This window comes from Euwallacea fornicatus, chromosome 29 (genome assembly GCF_040115645.1).
Source record: "Euwallacea fornicatus isolate EFF26 chromosome 29, ASM4011564v1, whole genome shotgun sequence".
Lineage (NCBI taxonomy): Eukaryota > Metazoa > Arthropoda > Insecta > Coleoptera > Curculionidae > Euwallacea > Euwallacea fornicatus.
In genome coordinates this window covers 645,239-667,036 of record NC_089569.1, presented here as the reverse complement: position 1 = coordinate 667,036, position 21,798 = coordinate 645,239, and the positions used below count along the sequence as shown (strand labels likewise).

The following is a 21,798-nucleotide window of genomic DNA, read 5'->3' as shown; positions in this document are numbered from 1 at the left end:
AAGACATTCCAAAGGAACAATGGAACTATACCTACATAGACGTTGTTTCAACTTATGAACTTGTAACCGTTGAAATTTGAGGATGGAACAACGAGGTCTTACTGCCTCGGTTTTTAACGTATGTTCTAGACGTTTTTCTGTTCATCGCTAACAAGAAATCACTATCAAAGAGACGTCCTACATCCACTTGCTTGTTTGTTTACTTTCCCCGCCTTTGTGCTGTTTTTTTTTCATTTTCGGTTCCTTTTTGCTAAGCTCTGAAGATGGCGACCGATTTGTTGGCGAAACGTTAAGGGGCTTTTCGGGCCTCAAAGGTTCGCACCACATTGGCGCAAATTGCCTTTTTTAGGTATCTTTTCACTGACAATCAGAATGATCAGTTTATTATTTTTCCGAATTGAATTAATTATCTGCTTTGTTAGCTCATGGCGACATTTGAATGCAGACGACTATGTCAGTACCTACGAGGACGGTCCCCAAAGTACCCGAGACGACATTTAAGGAATAAAAAAATTGGAAAATATTGCATTATTTATCAACATAGTCTCTATGGAGATTAACTTTTCCCAGCGATAATTTATGGCTTCGATATCTTGTTTGCAGTAAGAAGCTTCGAATATTTCCCCTTTCTGGGACATCGGACTCTGCCTGTTCGTTATTGGCACGTCTCTTTCCACCGAGCCATTTTTTTAAGTTTGGAAATGGAAAATAATCTGAAGGGGCCAAATCTGTCGAATAGGGTGGGTGAGGAGAAGGTTCAAAACTAAGATGATTGACTCTGGCCATTGCGATTGCAGAAGTGTAGACTGGGGCGTTGTCTTGGTGAAACAAAACTTTCTTTTTCTTCAGATGCGGTCACTTTTTCCTAATTTTTGAACTCAAACGCTGCAATAAATTTGTATGATATTCTCCATTTCTTGTTTTTTCCTTTACGGTGACAGTCAATAAAAATTATCCCATGTGCATTCCGAAAAATGACACTATCACATTTTCCGCAGATAATTTTCGCCTTCTTTGGAGCCGATTCTCCCCTTCGAGTTCAATATTTTCACTGGTTTTTCGTCTCAGATGTGAAATGATGAACCCATATTTCATCCGTGGTTATCAACCGACGCAAAACTCGACTTTATTGCTTCAAAACTTTGCCAAACAGTCCTTTGAAATATTCTCACGGCGCCGATTTTGTTCGATTGTGAGTAGTCACGGCATTCATCTTTCGAACAGCTTTCTCATATCCAATGGTTCGGTCAAAAAGCGATGTCCAGTACTTTTTCAAATGCCTATCTTCCAATACAGTTTTGAAGATTTTCACCACGATTTCTGGAGTGGTCAAATCTGGAGCGTCAGCGGGTCGACCACTGCGGAGTTTGTCTTGGCAGCTCGTGCGAGCGGGTTTAAACTCTGTCACCCAATATTTCACAGTTGCTAACGACGAACCGAATTCCCCAGAGTAGAATCTAACTCTGTTTTGGTATTGGATGGACTAAAACCTTTGAAATGAAAGTATTCAATCACGTATCGACGACCAATTTTTTAAATGTTCACAAAATTTCTAAAAGTGTTCACCAAAAACCACCGAAACAAACGCAAATCGACTTTACACCTAAGCTTTTATAGGTTTACGTCGATCTAATATGAGCTAATTCTTAACAAAAACGTCGCTATCTACAGGATGTTCCTTAATGATTAGTATTTTAAGTTTAAGCGGTTCGACATGAAAAAATAACGATAGTTTGTTATATAAACCATATTCCAAACATGCTCCGTTGCGAAAATACAGGGCTGCAAAGTTTTAGAAAAAAATGGAACTTGATATATATTTCCGCGACAGCTTGAGATATTTCAATAAAATTTGGTATGTAAAGACAGCTTATAAAGGGGCATAAAGGCAATAAAAATATGCGTTTCAATGCAAGCTCGTTCAAAACTTTTTTTACGTAAGTTAAGTATTAAGTTTACGTTACGCATTAAAATTTCAATACGTAGTAGTATGTAACAATACAAACTACCATTATTTCTTCATGTAGAATCCCACCTGAAAATATCCGCACATCATTAAGGAACACTCTGTATATACGAAATTGGGGCACTTCTTGGACGATCTTCGTACCTACTCGACTATTTTGCCTTTGTTACTGTTTTGAGGTGATACGCCTCTGGCGGAAGTGGGCTTAAATACTGATAATTAACATAGGAGATCAAGGAATTGAAAAAGGCAGTGTCGTCCGCCACGTAACGTTCTAAAAATGGAAATATTCAAAATGGACCTGGGGGTTGAGGAATTATGGATTCAGAAAGCAGCGGGAATAAACATAAACCCTTTCATAGCTCGATTTTAGCGGGCGGCCGAAATCAAACATTTTTGGGTTTATCTTAATGAAATTTTCGTACGTGTACACACGGCAGCATCAGCGAGGCGTTGCTAGAGTGACTCATTTCCATAATTGATTATAAATATGTGGCGGCGCTGTTTTAAAACCCTTTTCCTGCATCTCGAAGGGAGAATCGCCCAGTGGCGTCCCAGAGATGGTAGCTGAGCATCGAGTCTACGGTCGGGCCCGACAAAGAATGTGACCGTAGCCTAAAGTGTGTCTTCCGGGACAGCCCTTAGGGCACCACCCTCATTATACAGGATGTCCCGCAAGTCGTGCTTTGCGGATAGTTGGAAAAATTTTGAAAAAAATTATTGGTTTTCGTGTATTTCTCCCCATCGTTGCTCAATTTTCACTCTGTTGGAGCATCAGGAAATAGCTGTGATTCTGACATTACTTGTTCTATAAAATATTAATAAAACTCACTCGAGCACTAAGAAAAAAGGTAATCATTATACTCATGGCTAAGAAGCCTTTCACGAAAAATGCTAGTTCTCTCTCTGAAATTAATAGTCGAAATCGTGAAAGTACGCACTAGATTCACTCGTACTCGAATTATGTTCAAATAGCATCGAAATAAACGGTGCTAGATATTGCTAAATAGACATTTCGCAGATATTCGTATTGATACATCCTTAATAATAACTTAATTGGTTCTAATGATTGTTAATTTATATTTTGTTATTCCATATCCTGTTTTGCAAAATATTCAGTTACCGATCAATAAGACTTTTAATTTGTTGTTATTTTCCGAGTTGGTTGCGTAACAATCTGTGAATCGACGAATTAGATTAGGTTTAAACGACAAGCAATGGCATGCAGGTGTGGAAAAAATAATAGGTTGTGGAACAACTGGAGTGTTTCACGAAACATTTCAAGTGGCGATTCCAATTTTCCATGTAGATTATTAATTTAATGACAACCAGCACCTGGTATTCCCACAACCTTCTCTGCCCATTTCTCCTGCAGCTCTACTCTTATGACCAGCGGTCAGCAAAACGGAGTTTGGTTGGGTAAAACCTAGTAGAATTTGCGTAGGTTTTGGTAACCAATTTTTAATCAGGCGAAGGGTAGTGTCAGCTATTCAACGATCGTGTGAACTTCAATATCGCCTTAAATCGGGTGGTTTACGTGCTGTTGATGTCATCAAAAAAGTAAAAGTGTAAAAATTGACGAATAAAATTTGAGGTTTGTTTAATTTCATTTGTGAAATTGTGCTAAAAGCCCTTGACCATTGGTGCGTCATGAGAAACAAAAACACTTGTGTCCCATGGCGAACCGAGATTTTTGATAAATAGGAAGAACATATACATTAAGAAAAAAAATATATCTCAATTAGAAACGTAGCATATTATCGTTTTGGTTCGTATCTAGGTCGAAACCGACCTGCCAATCCAAATAACTTAAATGTGCTTATCTTTACAATTAATTCTGTATTAAAGATTGACGTTTATTCAGAAAATGATATCCGGAATATTGAACAGTTTTCTCAAGGGGAATGGAAAACGTAACGTCAATTTTAGGCACTCGTTCCTGGAACTGACTGAAGTGGATCCTCTAAATAACTAATAACCGACAGATATTCCGCAATTTCTTGTAGATTGAGATTGTGTTTTCAACCACCGATATCGATTTATTGACTCCCTACTTGCACCCGACATTTTGCTATTTGCATTTCAGCCAAAACAAAATCGAAACAAATGTGAAATCAACCCCCACGAACTAGCCTCAATGATCATCCCCCCTTACATTCGACAATTAGTCTTCTATGCCACGAAGACTGAAGTATTATATCGATTGATTATTGGTCGTCCTTGTTCAGCATGTCCAATTAAAACCGCAGCTATCTCTCTTCGACGTGTGCAGAAATCATTTATTTCCACCTATTCTAAATATCACAAGCTTTAAAAGACAAGGGGTTGCAAAAGGCGGGGATGCCAAGGGCGACGCGGATTGATAATAACGTGTATCTCGCGATAGGATTTCTTTCTGGTGCCAGTGGCGGGCAAAAGTAGTTTTAAAATTAGGTAACGTAAAGGATAACATGGAGAACGTGGAAACTGTATTAATAGTACAAAATTTCATGAGAAAATGGAATTAAAAAAAAAAAGAGGTTTGATTAGGGAGAGTACTCGAACAGCAATTACTTTCCTCAAATCGACCTTTTGAAATAATAGAATTTCTGACGTGACAAATGCCAGAAAAACTGTCAAATGTCAGAAAAATTGTTAACGATCGAGAAACGGAATTTCGGGCCTTTTGGCCTTGTAAGGCCAAAAAAGGGACCTTCCAGCCGATAACTATTCACAACACGTTGGTGCAAATTGACTTTTGTGCCTCACGCACTTTTTTAATAATTGATAACAGGCAAGATCGTTAAATTATTTTGCTGCCTTGCATTAATTATTGGCTCTAGATTTTAACTGAAATAGACATCAAATAACAAAAAGAAAAATAATTTTTCTTAAAAGAGTTGTCACAAAGGTAGAATTTCGAACGCAGTCGTCAGAAACAATTGACAGTTATCGCATGCTGCTAATGTAAATTTGCCCTCAACTATGATCTGAAATGTCGTCGTGGAAATATTCAGTGGCGGATCGAGGACGTTCGTCCAGGTTCTTGGTGCAGGTTAAATGTTATTCTTTTTATTTTAGAGAACAGTGGGCAATTTCACCAAACCAAAAACTTCCACTGGCGGGCAATTATACATATATTAACATGCAACATATGTGTTAGATGAAAGAATAATTCTAGACTCCATTAAAAAAGGTCTCTATGTGTAATCAAACAGCGGTAGACAAGTGTAACAAAAATCACTTAACAAAAACCGGATTCATCGAATCGAGAATCGGCCTTGATGGCTATAAATTATTCTTGGAATGAAATATTAGTTTTAATCGCTTCCTCTGGAATTTTTCAATGTACGATTAGGCCAATATTCGGTGTTAGATCATTTGCTACTTTACTATGAATGTTCTAAGGCAACTTACTGTCAACAACACATTCAAAACACACAACTGAACCAACTAAAAAATCAATATTTTTGCAATAATTATCGAAAATTTCGGCTAAAGATTTGTGATAACCTTTGCAACTCTTCGATCTCGATTTTTTCTAATGCGTTACCATTATTTTTAATGCTTCGATAAAGTTTATAAAATTTCAATGGTCCATCTTCGATGTCGTAACAGTCGATTGCCGAATTCTATACGGAGTGGTTCAAATTTCGTACCAACGCGTGATTTACGGTATAGTTCTAGCACATTTAGAATTCGAGACTTGTGTGAAGGATGAAGTACAAGTCAAGTGGTTATTCAATCGTTAAAAACCTATAAGTGGGCATTGGTGCTGTGATTTATCTTTCTGTTACTGGAATTCAAATAGTTTTAAACTGATTTAATGGGATTTAATCAGGGCTTTAAGGGACTGTCTAAAATATTCTTTACAAGTGGAGGAAATAGCGAATACATTAAATGATCAGAGCCGTTTTGTATTAAATTTTTTAATGAGATTTAGAATTATTTAACGAGAAATTTAATAAACCAGTTGGTTACCGCTTTAACCCAGTGAAGGCCCACAGACTGGAGGTGTGTTGATCGCTACCCGTTATCAATGTACAGGGTGGTCAAATGTGGACTGATCTTTCTTAATTTGATTGTATTATTTAATAAAACCGTTTCGTTGCCAATTAACCATAATACAACTATGTGGACGAATGACGTCTTCATAGCTTCATCGATCATACGCTCCATCCCTAAGCCAAATTGAAAAGTGCATAAATCTGCATGCATTCGTAAGTCTGAAGTGCGAAGTTTCTTTTGCCAAAAGAAAACGTTCAAGCAAATAAAAAAATTCTCTATGCAGTTAGTTACGAAACGTCTTTTGGTTGGTTTCCAATGTTATCTCGCTTGTTTTGACGCGATTTCCTCACGACGATAAAAACAATTTTCCTGCGATTTATCCTCCAAAAAAAATCAAAGCCAAAGTTGCCGGTTAATACCACTGAACAACATTGTAAAATCTCCTCAAAATACTTCTTATAAAGGATGATACCCTGTTAATCGGTTTATCGGAAGTAACAAGAGAAGGCTCCGAGAGAAACTTTTCTCAGATTGATTTTCCCCTATTTCGGTTTTTAATACCTACCTTATTTATTGGATTTATGTGCTCTCAAAAATTGAGTATAAACAGAAACTGGACACCTATAGAATATATTAAGAATTAAATCATGTTTTTCTCCGTTCTCTTCAAAAAATTGAAAAACTCTAAATTTGAAGAAAAAACTCAAATATACATCATTTCCTATATGTACATCGTGTCCCAATATTGTTCACCAGAACTTAGTTATTAATGAAGAGAGGGAAATGAGGTTTTCGCTTTTCTGTACAATACACCCATGGTTTAAATAGATTTGTCATGGCCGTTTTTCTCAGGCTTTTTTGGTATTTTATCTGAAAGGATTTTGACAACTGAGATTTGGAACACGGTTTCTAAAAAATCGTACGATTTAACCCCAATAAACGAAATAAATACAATATGAAAGGATTCAAGATATCTGAACACATACAGCATGTATTTAAAACGGCGTCCGAGCTTTTCAATACTCATGATGGCATGATACATTGCAGATGTTGAGCGCCACATTGAACGCTCCCTGTGTGCTAGGGTGTCGTAAGCAAACCATATGTTGTAAAAAACGAAACGCGCCATTAGATTCTACGTGAAGAAACCCATGAAACACCCTGTACACTTTTTTGAAATTAGAAACGGCAATTGACTAATGAGGAGGTCCAAAATGATAATTTTTGAACATCACCTTATCTCATAAAAACTAAGAGGGATGTCACAAATCTGTTTGCGCCCTCTTTCGAACACAACAAAAACCGGCAAACCTTCTTTTTCCCTAACTTAAAAAATTAGATATGCGGCAAAGGCAGCGAAAACGAGACACCCTGTATATGAAAACGACATGGTCTTAGCAAAGGAGTTGTATAGGATAGGCCTACACATAAAACTTCACTTCACTACCAATATTTATTCCACATCACTTAACACTTCTTTATAGACCTAGACAGCTGTTTGTTTTCCCATCAGCTATTAATCGACTAATTACAAAATAAGCCTCGTTTTATGATTACCAACACTATGGATTTCAAGGCTTATAGGCATTAGTCAGGTAGTTAACGTACTTGCAGGAATTAACATGATAGCGGGAGCCATTTTGACCGGCTAGACCTGACTGCAAGTCACACATGCGTGAAGCCATTGAATATTCCGCAATAACAAATGACTCGAACAGGAAATGGTGTAGTTTTTTTTACCTAAAATGGATGAGTTAACTTGTTGTAGGGAGATTTTGGATCAAAAAGAGTTATAGGTGTTAAATCGATATAAGGCAAAGACGGTCATGTCGTAACGTTAAAAATAACGTTTTGAAGGCAAAACGGACCTGGAGCGATGATGTGTTACAGAGTCATTAAGAATCATGAATATTTAATAAATGTGTTTTACGCAATTGTTTTAAAACCACGAAAACTATTTTTTTTTCTGTGATTTTAGACGGTTTGCAACGGAAAAAGGGAAAAAACATTGTCAATTTTTACGCCACTGTAGTTTAAGTCATATTAACTTAATCTCCCTGTATTATAAGAATCTATTAATTATTGTATGATGAAGAAAATTGGTATCAGCGTGAACCGATATTTAAATGTCAACTACAAAGAGGAACCGAATTTTTATCGGGTTTGAGTCTAAACTGCCCGATACTATTATTACGTAAGAATGGGAATTTAGTTTGTTTTATACCGAGTGACAGTAGAAAGTGGGTACACTTTACAATTTTTTCTATTTGATATAAGAATTTGGAAATTTAGCCCGTAAAAAACAAAACGACAAATTTTTCTGGATAATTTTGAACGTTATGGTTCCTCCGGTTTGCAGGGAACTGATTTTAATTTTTGATTTCCTAAAAGCTCACCCTGTATTCCTTGATGCTTTTAGTTTAAGTAGACCATTTTATTTACGAAGTTTCACATATTTTAAAGGAATTAACCCTTTTTTATTGCCTCTGTTTTATAGTAGTTTTTAGTAATTTTTTTAAAACACCTTTTACACCAAAATACTCAGTCAAAAACACACATTTCTTAAATTAAATACAATAACGTATTTCTAAAATGGCCCCGGCGCAGATAGAACGATCAACTGAATTCAAAAATGGAAAAAAAGATACAGAGCGTTCAACCGGAAGCAACATAACGTTCAATATTACCCATAAAAAAATCGTAATTTTGACTCGTATAAACAGTCCACAGGTCAAATTTGTGCATGAAAGAGTAAACCTGCGACGGGGTGTTCCCGTTTTCCGTTGCGGTTCCGTTTAGGATGTCTTTAAACTACACAATTCCTTTAATTTTTGTAGATACGGGGAGTCTCCGAAATTGCATAAATCACTTAAAAATGATCATTAATAACGTTTAAAAGACTTCAACCTTCATTAAAAACCCCACTTCACCCTAAAATAATGACATTAACCCTAAAATAACGACCCAAATATACAGGTTCAGACGTATGGCGAAAATATATTATGTTCCTCTTTCTCCCATATTAGTATCAAATTTCTAATACCCTTTCGATTTTACTTTGTTTTAGATCACGTAGAGTGTAAGTGTGCGCTTCTGTGTATAGATATTTTGCGGCAAAAAAAATAAAAACAATATTAAAAAGCGACATTAGGTAGTACGAAGGAGAAGTTTTTTTGTATTATTCCTGGGCAGTGGACTGGTCATCATGTTAACCTTTTCTTGATTATGACAATTTAATTAAATGGAGGGCAAAATATCTGCCGCTACCCCTTTACTTTACCTTTTAAAAAATAATATGTACATAAAGGGTTGACTGGCTCTCTTTATGAGTATTGGGGTTCTATAGGGTTTGACGTACAGCCTGAAAGCACGCTTCGCTTTGTGTAACATTTATAGAAGTAACATTTTCTTTAAAGGAGGACACTATAGTAAAAAAAAAACACTATTAACGTATTTGTCAAGAACCCGGGTAATCTAGGAACAATTTAATCGCGTTACGACCCATAAAATTCCATAAAACCGTGTGGAGACTTTCATTAGTGAGTGAAAATCAAAGAGAGATTGATTGATCAATGTTTTTAGATGGTTTTACGGCATTTTAAAAATAGGAAACTGCCTGAAAACAAAATAAATGCCTGTCTTGTGTAAAAATAAAAAAAAAGGTATTTTAGTTCCCGTAGATTGGAAAAATAAGAGGCGCATGTTATTTTCGCTCCCCCTTATCTAAATTATATCAATTTAGAAACTGCTGTTAAACGTCACATTAGCAGTGGAAATAGACAAATTTATTAAGCGATGAACTCATAAATACTTCGAAAAAATCTATTAAAAAGCGTTTTCTAATGCAATCGCTAACAGATAAAAATCGAAAAGCACATGTTTTCTGATCCTTTCTGCTATTTTTAGAAATAATAAATAGGTCCTCTTTGTCTTGGTCCCATCGCGAGTCCTATACCTACGTTATTAAAAATGATGAAATCTTCGGGAGGAGAGAGATATGCAAAAAAAAATTGAAAGGGAAAATGCCTTTTTATGTGAAAAATGCATAATGCATACTCTGGGATTGACTTTTATCGTATCTTTCATTAAAAACTTGAGCGGACGTGAAAAATTTCGCGAATCGTTACACAGGAAAAATCCTGTTTGTAGAAATGAGATGGTAAATCGACGATTAATCTATAATATAATTAGCCCGCTTTAAGAATAAACAAATAATAAATAGCTATTAAATTCATTAACAATTGAGTCAGACCTCACACTATACCCAGATAATTAAGGTTTAGCCTAAATTAACTTAAGTCTGAATTAATATGCCATTTCCACTGGCGTACAATAATTGTCAACCAATTATTTACGAGTACGAGATTTTACGGACGAGGCGACGTTAAGAGCCTCGTCTGGAACATATCAAAGAGTACTGAAAAACGCCTAATTAACGTGAATCGTATATTATAAAATCCAAATCGTTTGTAAATTCGACAGTATAAATTGCAATAATACAGGAATTCCATTATGTGTTTTTCATCACTCGTCGATATTTTCTAGACGAGGCTTTCAAGATCGCCTCATCCGTTTCTCTACGCTCGGTCTGGCGACGCGACACCCTGTATATAATTAATAGGTCACTACAAATTACGTTTCTTGACAATATGGCGATAACAATTTCTTCTGCATTTGTCACACTAGCGTAGTTTAACTCAATTACATTGCATGCAAACAGGTAAATATTGCAACGTTTCTTATTATCGTTAGGTTAAAACTGGTGTCCACTATCGTGAGAGTGAAGGAAAAAATGATTAATTGAAACCACTGTAATTTTTCAAACGCTAGATCCCTAATTAAAGTCCGATAAGCTTACTTACCAACGTTAAACTACCAGATACTGTAATGTTCGATTTACCGGCCGCAAATCGGTGCAGGTGAAAGAGATCTGCTCGAATGGTATGAAACAATGTAATATACTCCCAGCCAACAATGTAAATTGATAGCCGAGGCTATCCATCATCAGCGACCGAGAATATGATTTTCCTACGACGTGCGCACACCATTTTTTTCTGCAACTCAACATAAATTTCAAATCTCTAAACATAATCTATACAGGGGCAGCGGCAGGGGAATACTTTGTTAGAAGAGTTCGATGTGTTTTTCTTGTTTTCAATCGTGCCATCATCAAAGCCGAATCTTGATCGCTTACCATTTTGCCAATGAAGAAAAAGGGTCACAATAAAGCGACCCATAGTTGTAACCACCCGAAAAGTCGCCTTCCAGCGTTTCCAAGCTACACAATGTTACTTTAATCGCCCCTCACGTCATCATCAAATTTCTATCAAAATCGAATTTGTCGTGATTCGGTTCGCAACAAACGAGGCTAAATACCCATATTCCAGCACGAAATCCATTTTTTTTTCACATCGAATATAACAAGTTATATTGAATATTGTTGTCAAAAGGCATTAAACGGCATCGGGACGTATCGAAAAACAAAAGGAACGCTATAAAAGGGGGGAACGAAACACGCAAATCAAAAATAATAAAATCCCTGGTTGGGATCCGGAGACGTGTAAAATTCCATCGAAACGTGCCTTTCATTATGTTTCTATACTTAGTATTTATTTTTATGTTTTTTATTTGTTAATGTAGATGAAAATACGTGTATTGTAGTTTTAAACAAAAGCATATGTCGGATTAAAAACTGTCGACCCCGCTGGATTAATGGGAACTAGACGTAGATTTATACGTCGATATCGCCTTAGCGGACACAGTCACGTGACCTGGGCAAGATATGAAAAACACAATTTTTTATTGGTAATTGATTGTATCAGCTACCCTGAGGGTCAACGAAATTGGAAATTATCACGTGATCAGCAGGCATAAATTCTATTAGTTCGAAGTTATTTGGGGCGTTAATCACGCATTTTGTATGGGAAACTAACACTAATCAGGTCTGAAAATCGAACCGTTTATTTCCTTTGAGAATTTACGTTGTGTGGTTAAGCACAGCTCTAAACGTCCTTAAAGGTGGCAAAACGGGGTATGGGAACTCAGACTCCTAAAGGTCGCAGTTCCTGGACTGTTCCGTTAAATCGGAGGCGGCAAAGTTGCACTTAACATCAATTCATTTATGTGCGCATTTACAGCACGGCAAAATACCAAGTGACGTTTTCGGTCTCCTCCACCCTTAAAGGTAAGCTGCGGACCTTAAAATTTTACATACGGAACATATCGCTGCCAAATAATGTCACTTAGCGTTTTGACGGCGGCAGCAATACGTTTTACATGAGAAATATTAAGGTTCTCTTCGGCTTAACTTTAAGGGCACTGGGAGCAAACGAATCGACGGAAGCTTGCTTAAGCTCGTAAGCGTCAATTTCGGTTGCGATGATCTAGATGCTCTCCACCGATCGTCAAACGTAGGACGCAAGGGTTTCCTTCTCTGAGAATCTCGTCCGATTCGTGGCTAATGGCAACGTGGTATGCAGCACTTTAGTGTGTGGAATTATTCGCCCGATTTATAACGAGCTGATGTATTGTTATAAATTATAAGAAAACAGTCGATAAGGTTCCCCCTGTGTTGGAATTTCGATAAAACTATGGCCGATTTGAAACTTCCGTTTCCTCCCATCGGGCGATAATTTCTGTCCTATCGAAGTTCAATGGCTTAAGCCGATTGATTGCGCAAAAATGAATTGTGGTATTTTCTGTTCGGCCCGGAGGCCGTAAGACACGCGTGTGAAAAATTCTCCTTTCTCTCTTACTGTGGCAAAATATATATACCCAAATCCGAACAAGGGCAAAAGAAAATTAGGTATCGCCTTACTTGTGGTTATGCAATAAGAGGTATTTGAGTTGGCGATTCCAAACATACTTAAATCCGAGCCATTTTATTTATTTTCGTGAAGGTTTTATTCGGTATTGCATGCGAGGATATTATAAACTTGCACTATATTTCGAATAATTTAGTACGAGCGATTTTCCACAAGATAGGGGCAAATATTCGAAGCGGATAGGCAAAATACTTTCGGTTTGTTATAAATTACGTAGCAAAAGGGTTTGTGTTTCGATGCGACGTGTAACGCGTACGCGAATGCTTTATTTATTTGAATGCTTTAGATTAGTCGAAAAGTCGATTTGTTTGCTTTAATGGCCGCACCACTTGCATGTCTAAAACAGGTTTAAAGTGATTTTAGAGTTGGGAATGAACACGACATGTTTTTATTAGAGAATTATAGTTCCTTCTTATCTATTTGCATCGCTATTTTCCGTAAGGGCCACTTTCCGCATATCGAACTTTGATCAAAAATTACGTTATGGGAACTTTATTCCAGTTTGAACCGTGAATTACCCCAGTCTTCGACGAACGTGGACAACGTCCGAGGAGCGAGCCGCGTACAGCGGTCGGCGGACTGACAAGTCACCTAACAATTGCTCGAAGGAGGGGGAGCAGGCACGGCTGACGGGGAAGTTCTGGAAGTGCTGGATTGCGAGTTGGAAAAAAAAGTGGGCCAAGGCAGGACCACGGTGGCAAAACGGACGTTTAAACGAAATATCTAAGGACACGATGGGAAAGGGGCTGAAAGAAGAAAATTCTCAATAACTCACTTTAGATCCATCGAGAATTTCGTTAAGAGAAAGTTTCAGAGTTGCATTCGAAGTTAGTAGGAAGCCCGGTAAAGTCCTTAGTTATCCCTGCAGCTCCAAATGCCTGATCAGAGCACAACCAACAGTCTGGAGCCATCAAGGATGGCTGCGCGAGTCCAACCATGCAAACCGTGAACTCCAGCATCACGTTAAACTAAATATCGCAAAAATGTACCGGGTGTGCTAATGCTAAATTTAAAAAATTCCATATTTTAATACCACTTGTCTTTAGCCGAGGCGTTTTCCAACCCAAGTTGGTGCATCATTTTTATATTATGTTTAGGCCGAGAATCTAGCCCTGAAGTCGGAGCATTAAATTCAGGAACATACATGTAAATTGATTTCAAATGTAACTTTTGATGTTCGCAATATGATAATCGACAGTGCGCAGTCTCAAATCGTGGCTTTCAGATATGCTGTTGTTCCAGTGAAAAATAAATTTTTGTTCCACATCTATTGTACAAACGAAAGCTTTTGCCCCGCGGACGCCGCATACCTCTACTCCACCTCTAATCAATCAACTTTGCATTTTGCGTTGCAATATTGAAGATTAGAGGAGGGACCTTTCCACTTTTCTTTATTATTTCCTTAATATTCTCTTACCTCTTTGTCTTTTGTTGCAATCTCAGACTCGAAACTCTGTCTATCCATATTCGACGTGTCTTTGTTTTCGCAATTGTTCGTTCCATTGTTGCCAGATAGTTGCTCTTTTAATGTCGTCACTTCTTTTTCTGCCAAAGTTGCCCGCTGAAATGAAACAAAGTCTCACCTTAATATCAATATTTTAATATTTAAAATGGTTGACGAAACAGGACGATAATCCGCTTAAAACACTTTGCTTCCCCTCGGGGCTTCCGCTAGGATGTTTGATTTAGGAGGTCGAATTTTTGCGTATAGAAATCGGCGGTTTTTAATAATCTAAATCTAAATCCCCTGGTTTTGATTAGAAATCGTATAAATCTTATGCAGACGGGAATATACGAATACAGATATAGATGCGTGGGGAGGCGCGATATTAAAAAAAATATATATGCCATATACGTGTATGTGTCCTCCATTTAAAGGCTTTAAATGATTTATTTCTTTGCCGCCTTATTGTCAGCCCACACCGGCATAAGCAATCAAAAGAATATCCGTTAGAGACCAATCGTCAGTGCGAGGATTTTTCTCAATGTACCTCACCTCTGAACATTTAAATGGGACTTCCTCATTATTCCCGAAAGTATTAAATGTCAACCCATAGTACCATTCCAAAACCTAACATGCAAATGATTGACTCAGAAACAAAAGAGGTTCGAGCGACCTTTGTTTCATTATTCCTATTTAAAAACAAAAGAAAGGGTTGCGCCTCAAGTCTGTGCGCGTACGTCAATCACTCCCACGCGAAACAGCCGACTTGACCAGGCTTCCGGTATTTTAGGCCTTTATTGCTAACTAGAACCCAGATCGGTTTAACGGGGAGGTCGTATTATTTCTAATGGACAATTTTTTAATTGAAAAGTCCGTCAAAACAATCGGGAGCTAAGAAGTTCCTTGAAAGGTGTTGGAACGAACACCCTCCCCCCCCCAAATTTCAATCATTTCATTGTTTTTCGGGTTTCCGGTTTGGGAGTTCAATCGGCAGGAATTGAAGTTGAAATGATGACGATTGGGAATGTGGTCGGTAAAACTTTGAAAAACCGAATCAATTTGCCAACTTTTTATTCGATGCAGTGAGTCTGACCCACGATGGGCCTCGTCGAGGATAGCGATATCGGTCGTCTGGCCCAAAAATGGGTTTATTATCATTTTTTTTTTAATCCACATTATCCACACATCCTCTAGGACTAAATTCCGTTTTTTGTCTAATTTGTTCAATAACCTGCTTTATTTTGTGATCATTTACGCTCAATTGTTTTCTCTCTATCTGTAATTAAAATCAATTGAATATCCACACAGCAGATTTGCGCTGTAATTTCCATATTCCAAATATAAATCTTTTATTCATTTATTCAACAGGAGTTTGACCAGAGGTTACACTACTTGTTTCTGACTCTCATAATAAAACTTTTACCTAACTATTGATTGACAAATTCTAACTTCTGCTTCTGTCTTGTCAATGTCCTGCCTCAATAACTGCGTGAAATTATTGTGAAAACCTACGGGGTGGTATTTTTTCCGGGGTCCCCTTCTACTGTTCCAAACTTTTTTGTTCGGCACTAACTGGTTTAAGGGCTGTTTACTTAAAAAAAAATTTCGAAGAGGTCTAAAAGTTTCACGTTTCCAGTTCCACTACCTGGTATATTGAGTGACGTACCTCCATGATGAGGTGTCAATTTACTTTATAATTTTGAAACTCTTTCCTTCCCCGTTCTTCGTTCTTCTACTCATTTTCTGTCACTTTATTTAAATTATCGACATCTGTGTTGAAGTGTTTTCTTCCTTATTGTTTTTTTAATGCGGGAACAGCGCTAGTTATGAAAAACGCGCATGCAAAGCCAAAGTTTCTGACTTAAGGGGCTGCTCGGGTTAACGGTTACCATTATAAAACGCTCACAGTGTATAGAATCTGTGCAAATAGCTCAATCGATGATAGGACGAATTCCTTATAGATTTAGTATACGTTGTATGCACACCGTACATCAAATATGAAATTGATCCTGCTTCGCGGAATTTGACAATGTATAAAAAGTTCAGCCTTTGAATCTCTATATTTTCACAAAAAATTACTCGTTATTTAAATAAAAAGCAATCACCGGATCATATTATGTGCATTTACAACCCGAGATGCGTATAATGGTATCCATTATATGCCAGTGGGAAAAGATTTTTTTTCGAAAGAGCGGGTTTAAATGATGTGAAAGATTCAGTACATTGAAAACACTTTGAATGTTCCGGTATCATACATCGCTGTATGCAAACCACCCAAAACCCTTTGTCGAGCCTTTCGGCGACCCAGGGCAAAAATTTTAGATCCCCCAGCATTTGGAAGTTATACATCATTGCGCCTTATGCCAATAAACCGCCAGCAAAAAACCGCCCTTATAATAAGACAAAAGGCAATTCGAAGTTAGATTTGAATATTTGATAGTGATTTATAGACCTACTTTCATATACGCGTTATATGAGGTCGCCGAGGGGTGTTTTTAGACTGGGGTGTGAAAGATACTATAAGCCTGGTTTGCATAGATGGAATATTTAATAACTTCAAAATCGGTTTTTGCCTTGAGACAGGGCACTACTGCTACCCTCTTCGACGTTAACCAATAAAACCAGTTGTGTGACTCACCCTAGGGTTTCAAAAAGCTGCATATAAAAAAATACTGTACAAAAGCCAATAGTAACTAGATATAAAGGCAAACTTATCATCCCCTTCGATCGAGTGCTGAGCCTCTCGCTTATTTGCATGTACTAAAATGAGTGAGAGAAACTTGTTTAATGGGTTTCTCATGGTCAATATGCAAATTTGACTATATGACATATCGGCATTATATATCTTCGGTTTTATAGCCCCATTAAAGGGGAGCAGGGGTGTCGGTGCATCCAGTAAAACAACACCGTGATGTTTGAGTTTTTGAGTGATTTCCATCTTTATAACGGCCAGAAGAGTTTACCGAAGCACCTCCGTTGCTTGATGACAACAAGTATAACTTAGGTGGCCCAGTATCGACTTTACAATCGCTGACTTGCCATCTGTCTTTATGAGTGGTGCTTTAAAATAAAGTTCAGCCAAAGCCGTCACTTAAGTTAATTAAGTTATAATTAGCGACGTGGACTTATTGGTTCTCTAAAAAGGGATCGACTCTGGAAACTTTTCGTAATTAAACAGTCAGAAAGATACTTTGGAAATATAGCCGGGATATCGACAGATTTACTTTGAGAATCCGCGACTTCGAGGGCCCAATCAAATTAAAATGAAGTGGTCTTAATTTCGTCGCGTAAAAAGGGATTTTTCGGAGGGAAAAAACCGCGAAAGTAATCTTTAATTAACGAGAATTAAAGAGTTTTTGAAGTATCGATTATGGAAAACTCATTAGATGAAAAGTCTTTGACTACGGTTTAATTTATTATGCCTCCGCCTCAAATAAATATCACGGCTAGTTTCTGCTCGTAATAATGACTAATTTGATGAAATTAGTTTGGATTGAAGGGCGTAAATGGAGAGGGGGGACCGGGCTTAAAGAAGCAGGAACAGAGTTCGCAGGAAAATCTAATAATAAACTAGCAGGTATTCCAAGTTGCAATTAACAAAGTGGTCTGGAATATTTCAATATTAGGCATTCCGGAAACATCAAGTTGGAACATTATTTCTTTCTGTGTTTGACAGTAAAGCATAGTTTGCTGAAAATACGCACGCAAACGTGCGGATAGTCCCGGAAGTTCCCGATTTAACCCTTAAAGAAAAAAAATTAAAAAATATTGTATCACTTCTCAACATAATCTCCATTGAAATTGATACACTTTCCCCAGCGATATCCTGTGGCATGGTAACAAGCTTCAACTGTTACAAAACAAGCGTCAACCTCGGACTGCGCCTCTTCATTAATGGCAAATCTCTTTTCACCGAGCCATTTTTCCACGTTTGGAAATAGAAAATAATCTGAGGGGAGTAGATCTGATGAGGAAAAAGTTCGAAATTAAATGTATCCAGTTATTCGCGAAGGACGAGATTCCCTCAAACTAGAATCTAACTCCGCTCTAAGTCTACAGTGATTCACCTATCGACATATACAGAGTTGCTCAATAGCGCGTCACAGGGCGGCATCTCGGTAAACCTCCGTTCTACAACGATGTGTTTCGTGTCAAAGTTTTTGGTCGTTAAGAGGTGCGCATGGCAAAATTATTGTCAAATGTACGGGGTGCGGCGTATAAGTGCGGTAACACGAAATTATATATTTCTTCATTGGAATCCCCAATGTTTTCGCGATTTTCGGGCTTATCTTCGAATCTTAATCTCAGCTTGGAGCTCTATTAGACTTTTTGCATAGACTGACCTTAAAATTTGACGAGAATGGCGAAAAAATTAGAGGGGTTGAAACACCTCAGTTGGCCCTATCACACTTTTATGACGGACCCTGTTAAAAATCATTTTAAAATACACACCCCTTAATGACCAAGAACTTTGATATGAAATATTTGCTGGTAAATCTGACGTTTACCGAGCATTTTACACACCCTAATTAGCAACCCTGTATATATGGCAGATCGGGGATTTCTGGGACTATCCTAGTGCAAAGCACCCGCGCTAAAAGAGCATAGTAAAATAAGTACTTTTTAGAGCAAAAATCTCTCACCCAAGACTTACACATCTGAACTGAAGAAGAAAAATTTCCTCAGACTGCACAGATTCAAAAGATGTGCTATTGAAAATTAAAGAATATGGGGTAATTTAGACTATTATTATAATTATCATTAATTCCAACTGATTGGCGTATCAACACGCGTATGGTGTGCATTAAAACTACAGTTTTAATCGGTTAAACGAATTGTTAACACTGATTTGTCAGTTCTTCTAACATGAAACTACATATGAAATATGGTTGGTGCATTATTACTATCACCGCATATTTTCCCTTAAGCTCTCCAATAGGAAACTTAGCGCAGAGACTATGCAAACCTCCCATCTCTACAGGGTATCTCAAATATGGACGTTCAGTATGCAGCTCTCGTAAACGATAATGGTTCAGTGAAATTATTTCAGAGCGTAAAAAATCCATAAAGTTATTTTGGGCCTTATTTTCTCTGCATTAATTTTTGTTTTTTTAGCTAATTACTTTATTTATTTTAATATTATTTCCGGTTTATCTCGGACACGCTGTACACCTTCCGGCATGTTTAATTTTTATTACGAAATCGACGAACGAACGCCTATGTACTCAGTTATATTCGCTATATTATCCAAATCCACCCAATCCATATTTAAACAGTTGCAGCAGGGAGTGCATCATTGTTCTCAATACAAGTTCGACGAGTGAGACTCGAAAATATTATCGGCAGATAAATATTAAAAGCCCCAGAAAACCCACAACATCCGAAACAATGACCTCTCGAAATTATAAAAACAAAACGTAAACAATACGGTCGCTTAATTGATTTTCATATTTATTAATGTTTATTCAGATTATTCAAAAATTAAGAATCAGTCTGTTAGGGTACCGCACCCTACCCGATCGCTCTGAATCATAACGTAATTTCCATTGAGAAGCTCTCGCCTACGACCTGTCTAGAGTATGTCTCTCTTTGTCTCTCGCACGGAAGCTTGTATTCAAATTACAGTGGCGCAGTCTGGTAGTAAGGAGTAAAAATAAATCGGGCTAAAATTCTAAAGAAACTAGCTTTGCGATTGCACGCAAAATATTGAACGCCGAGGAAAGAAAAAAAAAAGAAAAAATAGAAAAGTACGAGTGACTTCTCACGCTGGTGGCGCCATCTTTAATTAAAACGTCTATTGGCAACGCCTAAAGATAACAAGTCAATCTATTAAAACTAAAAGCTAAAAAAATTGTAAGCATACAGGGTGTTCCATTGACAAACACCACGCTTGCGGGCTTTACAATGCCTCAAACAATGAAAGTTATGTCAGGGTGCGGTTGCGGCCCTATGTCCTATAATTGTTCCAAGTTTTCGTACCGCTGTTGCCAGTTTTCCAAATTCAACAATGTTTTTTTTTTGTGAAAAAAACAATTTTCGAAATCAAATTTCTTGCATATTCTAAAGAGATCACCTTGTATATTTTGCCTCAATCAGAGGGCTCCAGGTTGTCGTCCAGGACGTCTGTCAAATTTTGACTCCCGATCATTTTTTGAACACATGAAATATTTCGAATTCATCATGATAGCAATAGTCAACTTCCCCGTCTACAGAAAACAACGCTGTATGTCGGTTCCAACTAAATTCGGTACTATTTCGCATGCATAATCAGTGTCGAACAGCTTTTTATTGAAGGCATTACGCCCTCTATCTGCTCATTTAGGAAACTGATCTTGACGCCACAACTTTGACAGGTGTCAAAAAGCAAACGTTACTATCATCAAAGTGTCGCACTGAAAGTACGTGTTTTGGCATTTTGACAAGAACGAGTCATTTAGGGAAATATTTTCGCTTTTTTGACACTTTGTAGGAACGAAAACAATGCCTAAATTAATAAGTGTTTTTACTTCACAATGGAACGGAGAAGGAAAATTTCACCAACGAAACCGATAAGGGCCGATCGTAAAACAGATGAAACAAAAACGAGCTAAGGGAAAAAAGATATAAGATCATTATTATTGGTGAGTACATCAGGGCCATAAAACACCTTGTGTTGGGGGGTTTTTGAATTAAAAATCAAAATATATAGCTCCGCGTTATGTAGGCGCGATTCGGGCTTTATTAATAATAAGGTGTATACGGTGAAATTGGGGTGTGTAGTATATTGGATCTTTTAAAAACCGAGGGATGAGGAATGGCGATGGGGCGGTTTTCTTTATGTCGAGTAGGGAAAATCAGCACAATTTATAAAAGCGGTCAATCTCCTTTAGAGGACCAAATTTAAATTCCTTGACTGATACTTTTGAAAGTTACTGGGACTAAGGTATTCTACGTGTGACACCAAGTTTTGAGCCTAATTGAAGAATGCAACAGAAAATGTCGCCATCTCAAAATCAAAATTAAAAAATTTTAATCTAGAAATGCCGCCATTTATAAAATTTTAAATTGAATGCCTCTCTCGTTGACACGGTGTCAATTTTTTTTAATTCATCCTAGCGTGTTCCTATAGTCGATGGATACCTTATCTTGCAGACCTTAATAGGACACTCTGTATATTAGTTATACCGGCTTACTGATAATTCGACGTGTTCTCCGGAGGGGGTGATAAGGCATGAGCTAAGGAGCAAATCGAACTCATATATGCATATTCCAAAATTCACTAAATTTTGAGTTATTTAATTTTTTTTTAATTCGGGATTTTAATTATTTTAGAGTAATTTTTTGCAAGAAATCCTTTTTGGATATGTTTGCTTTCGTTACTTGATCACTTGCTAACATTGTGGTCTTCCAAATGAAGTGAGATATGCCCAGAAAAATTTGTATTCTATGAATATTTTTTTATTACTCACATTTAAATTAAATTGTTCATCTAAAGCAGTTCGGCCATACTTTTGCGCCCGCAAACGATACCTTATTGGATAGCTACTGAAGTGACGTAACCGTTAGGGCAATTTGTGCGCATGTGGCTTTGAACATAT

The 21,798-nt window shown here is 37.3% G+C and overlaps 1 protein-coding gene across 5 annotated transcripts in view; it reads right to left on the bottom strand.

The window, feature by feature from the left end:
- The window catches only part of cut (homeobox protein, cut), a 75,294-nt gene that overhangs the window by 27,233 nt on the left and 26,263 nt on the right, over positions 1-21,798 (bottom strand). For all 5 annotated transcript variants that reach the window (XM_066297711.1, XM_066297709.1, XM_066297710.1 and 2 more), the window contains exon 2: positions 14,195-14,338. In XM_066297711.1, the coding sequence (XP_066153808.1) occupies positions 14,195-14,338 (144 nt within the window). The remainder of the gene's footprint in view (positions 1-14,194; positions 14,339-21,798) is intronic.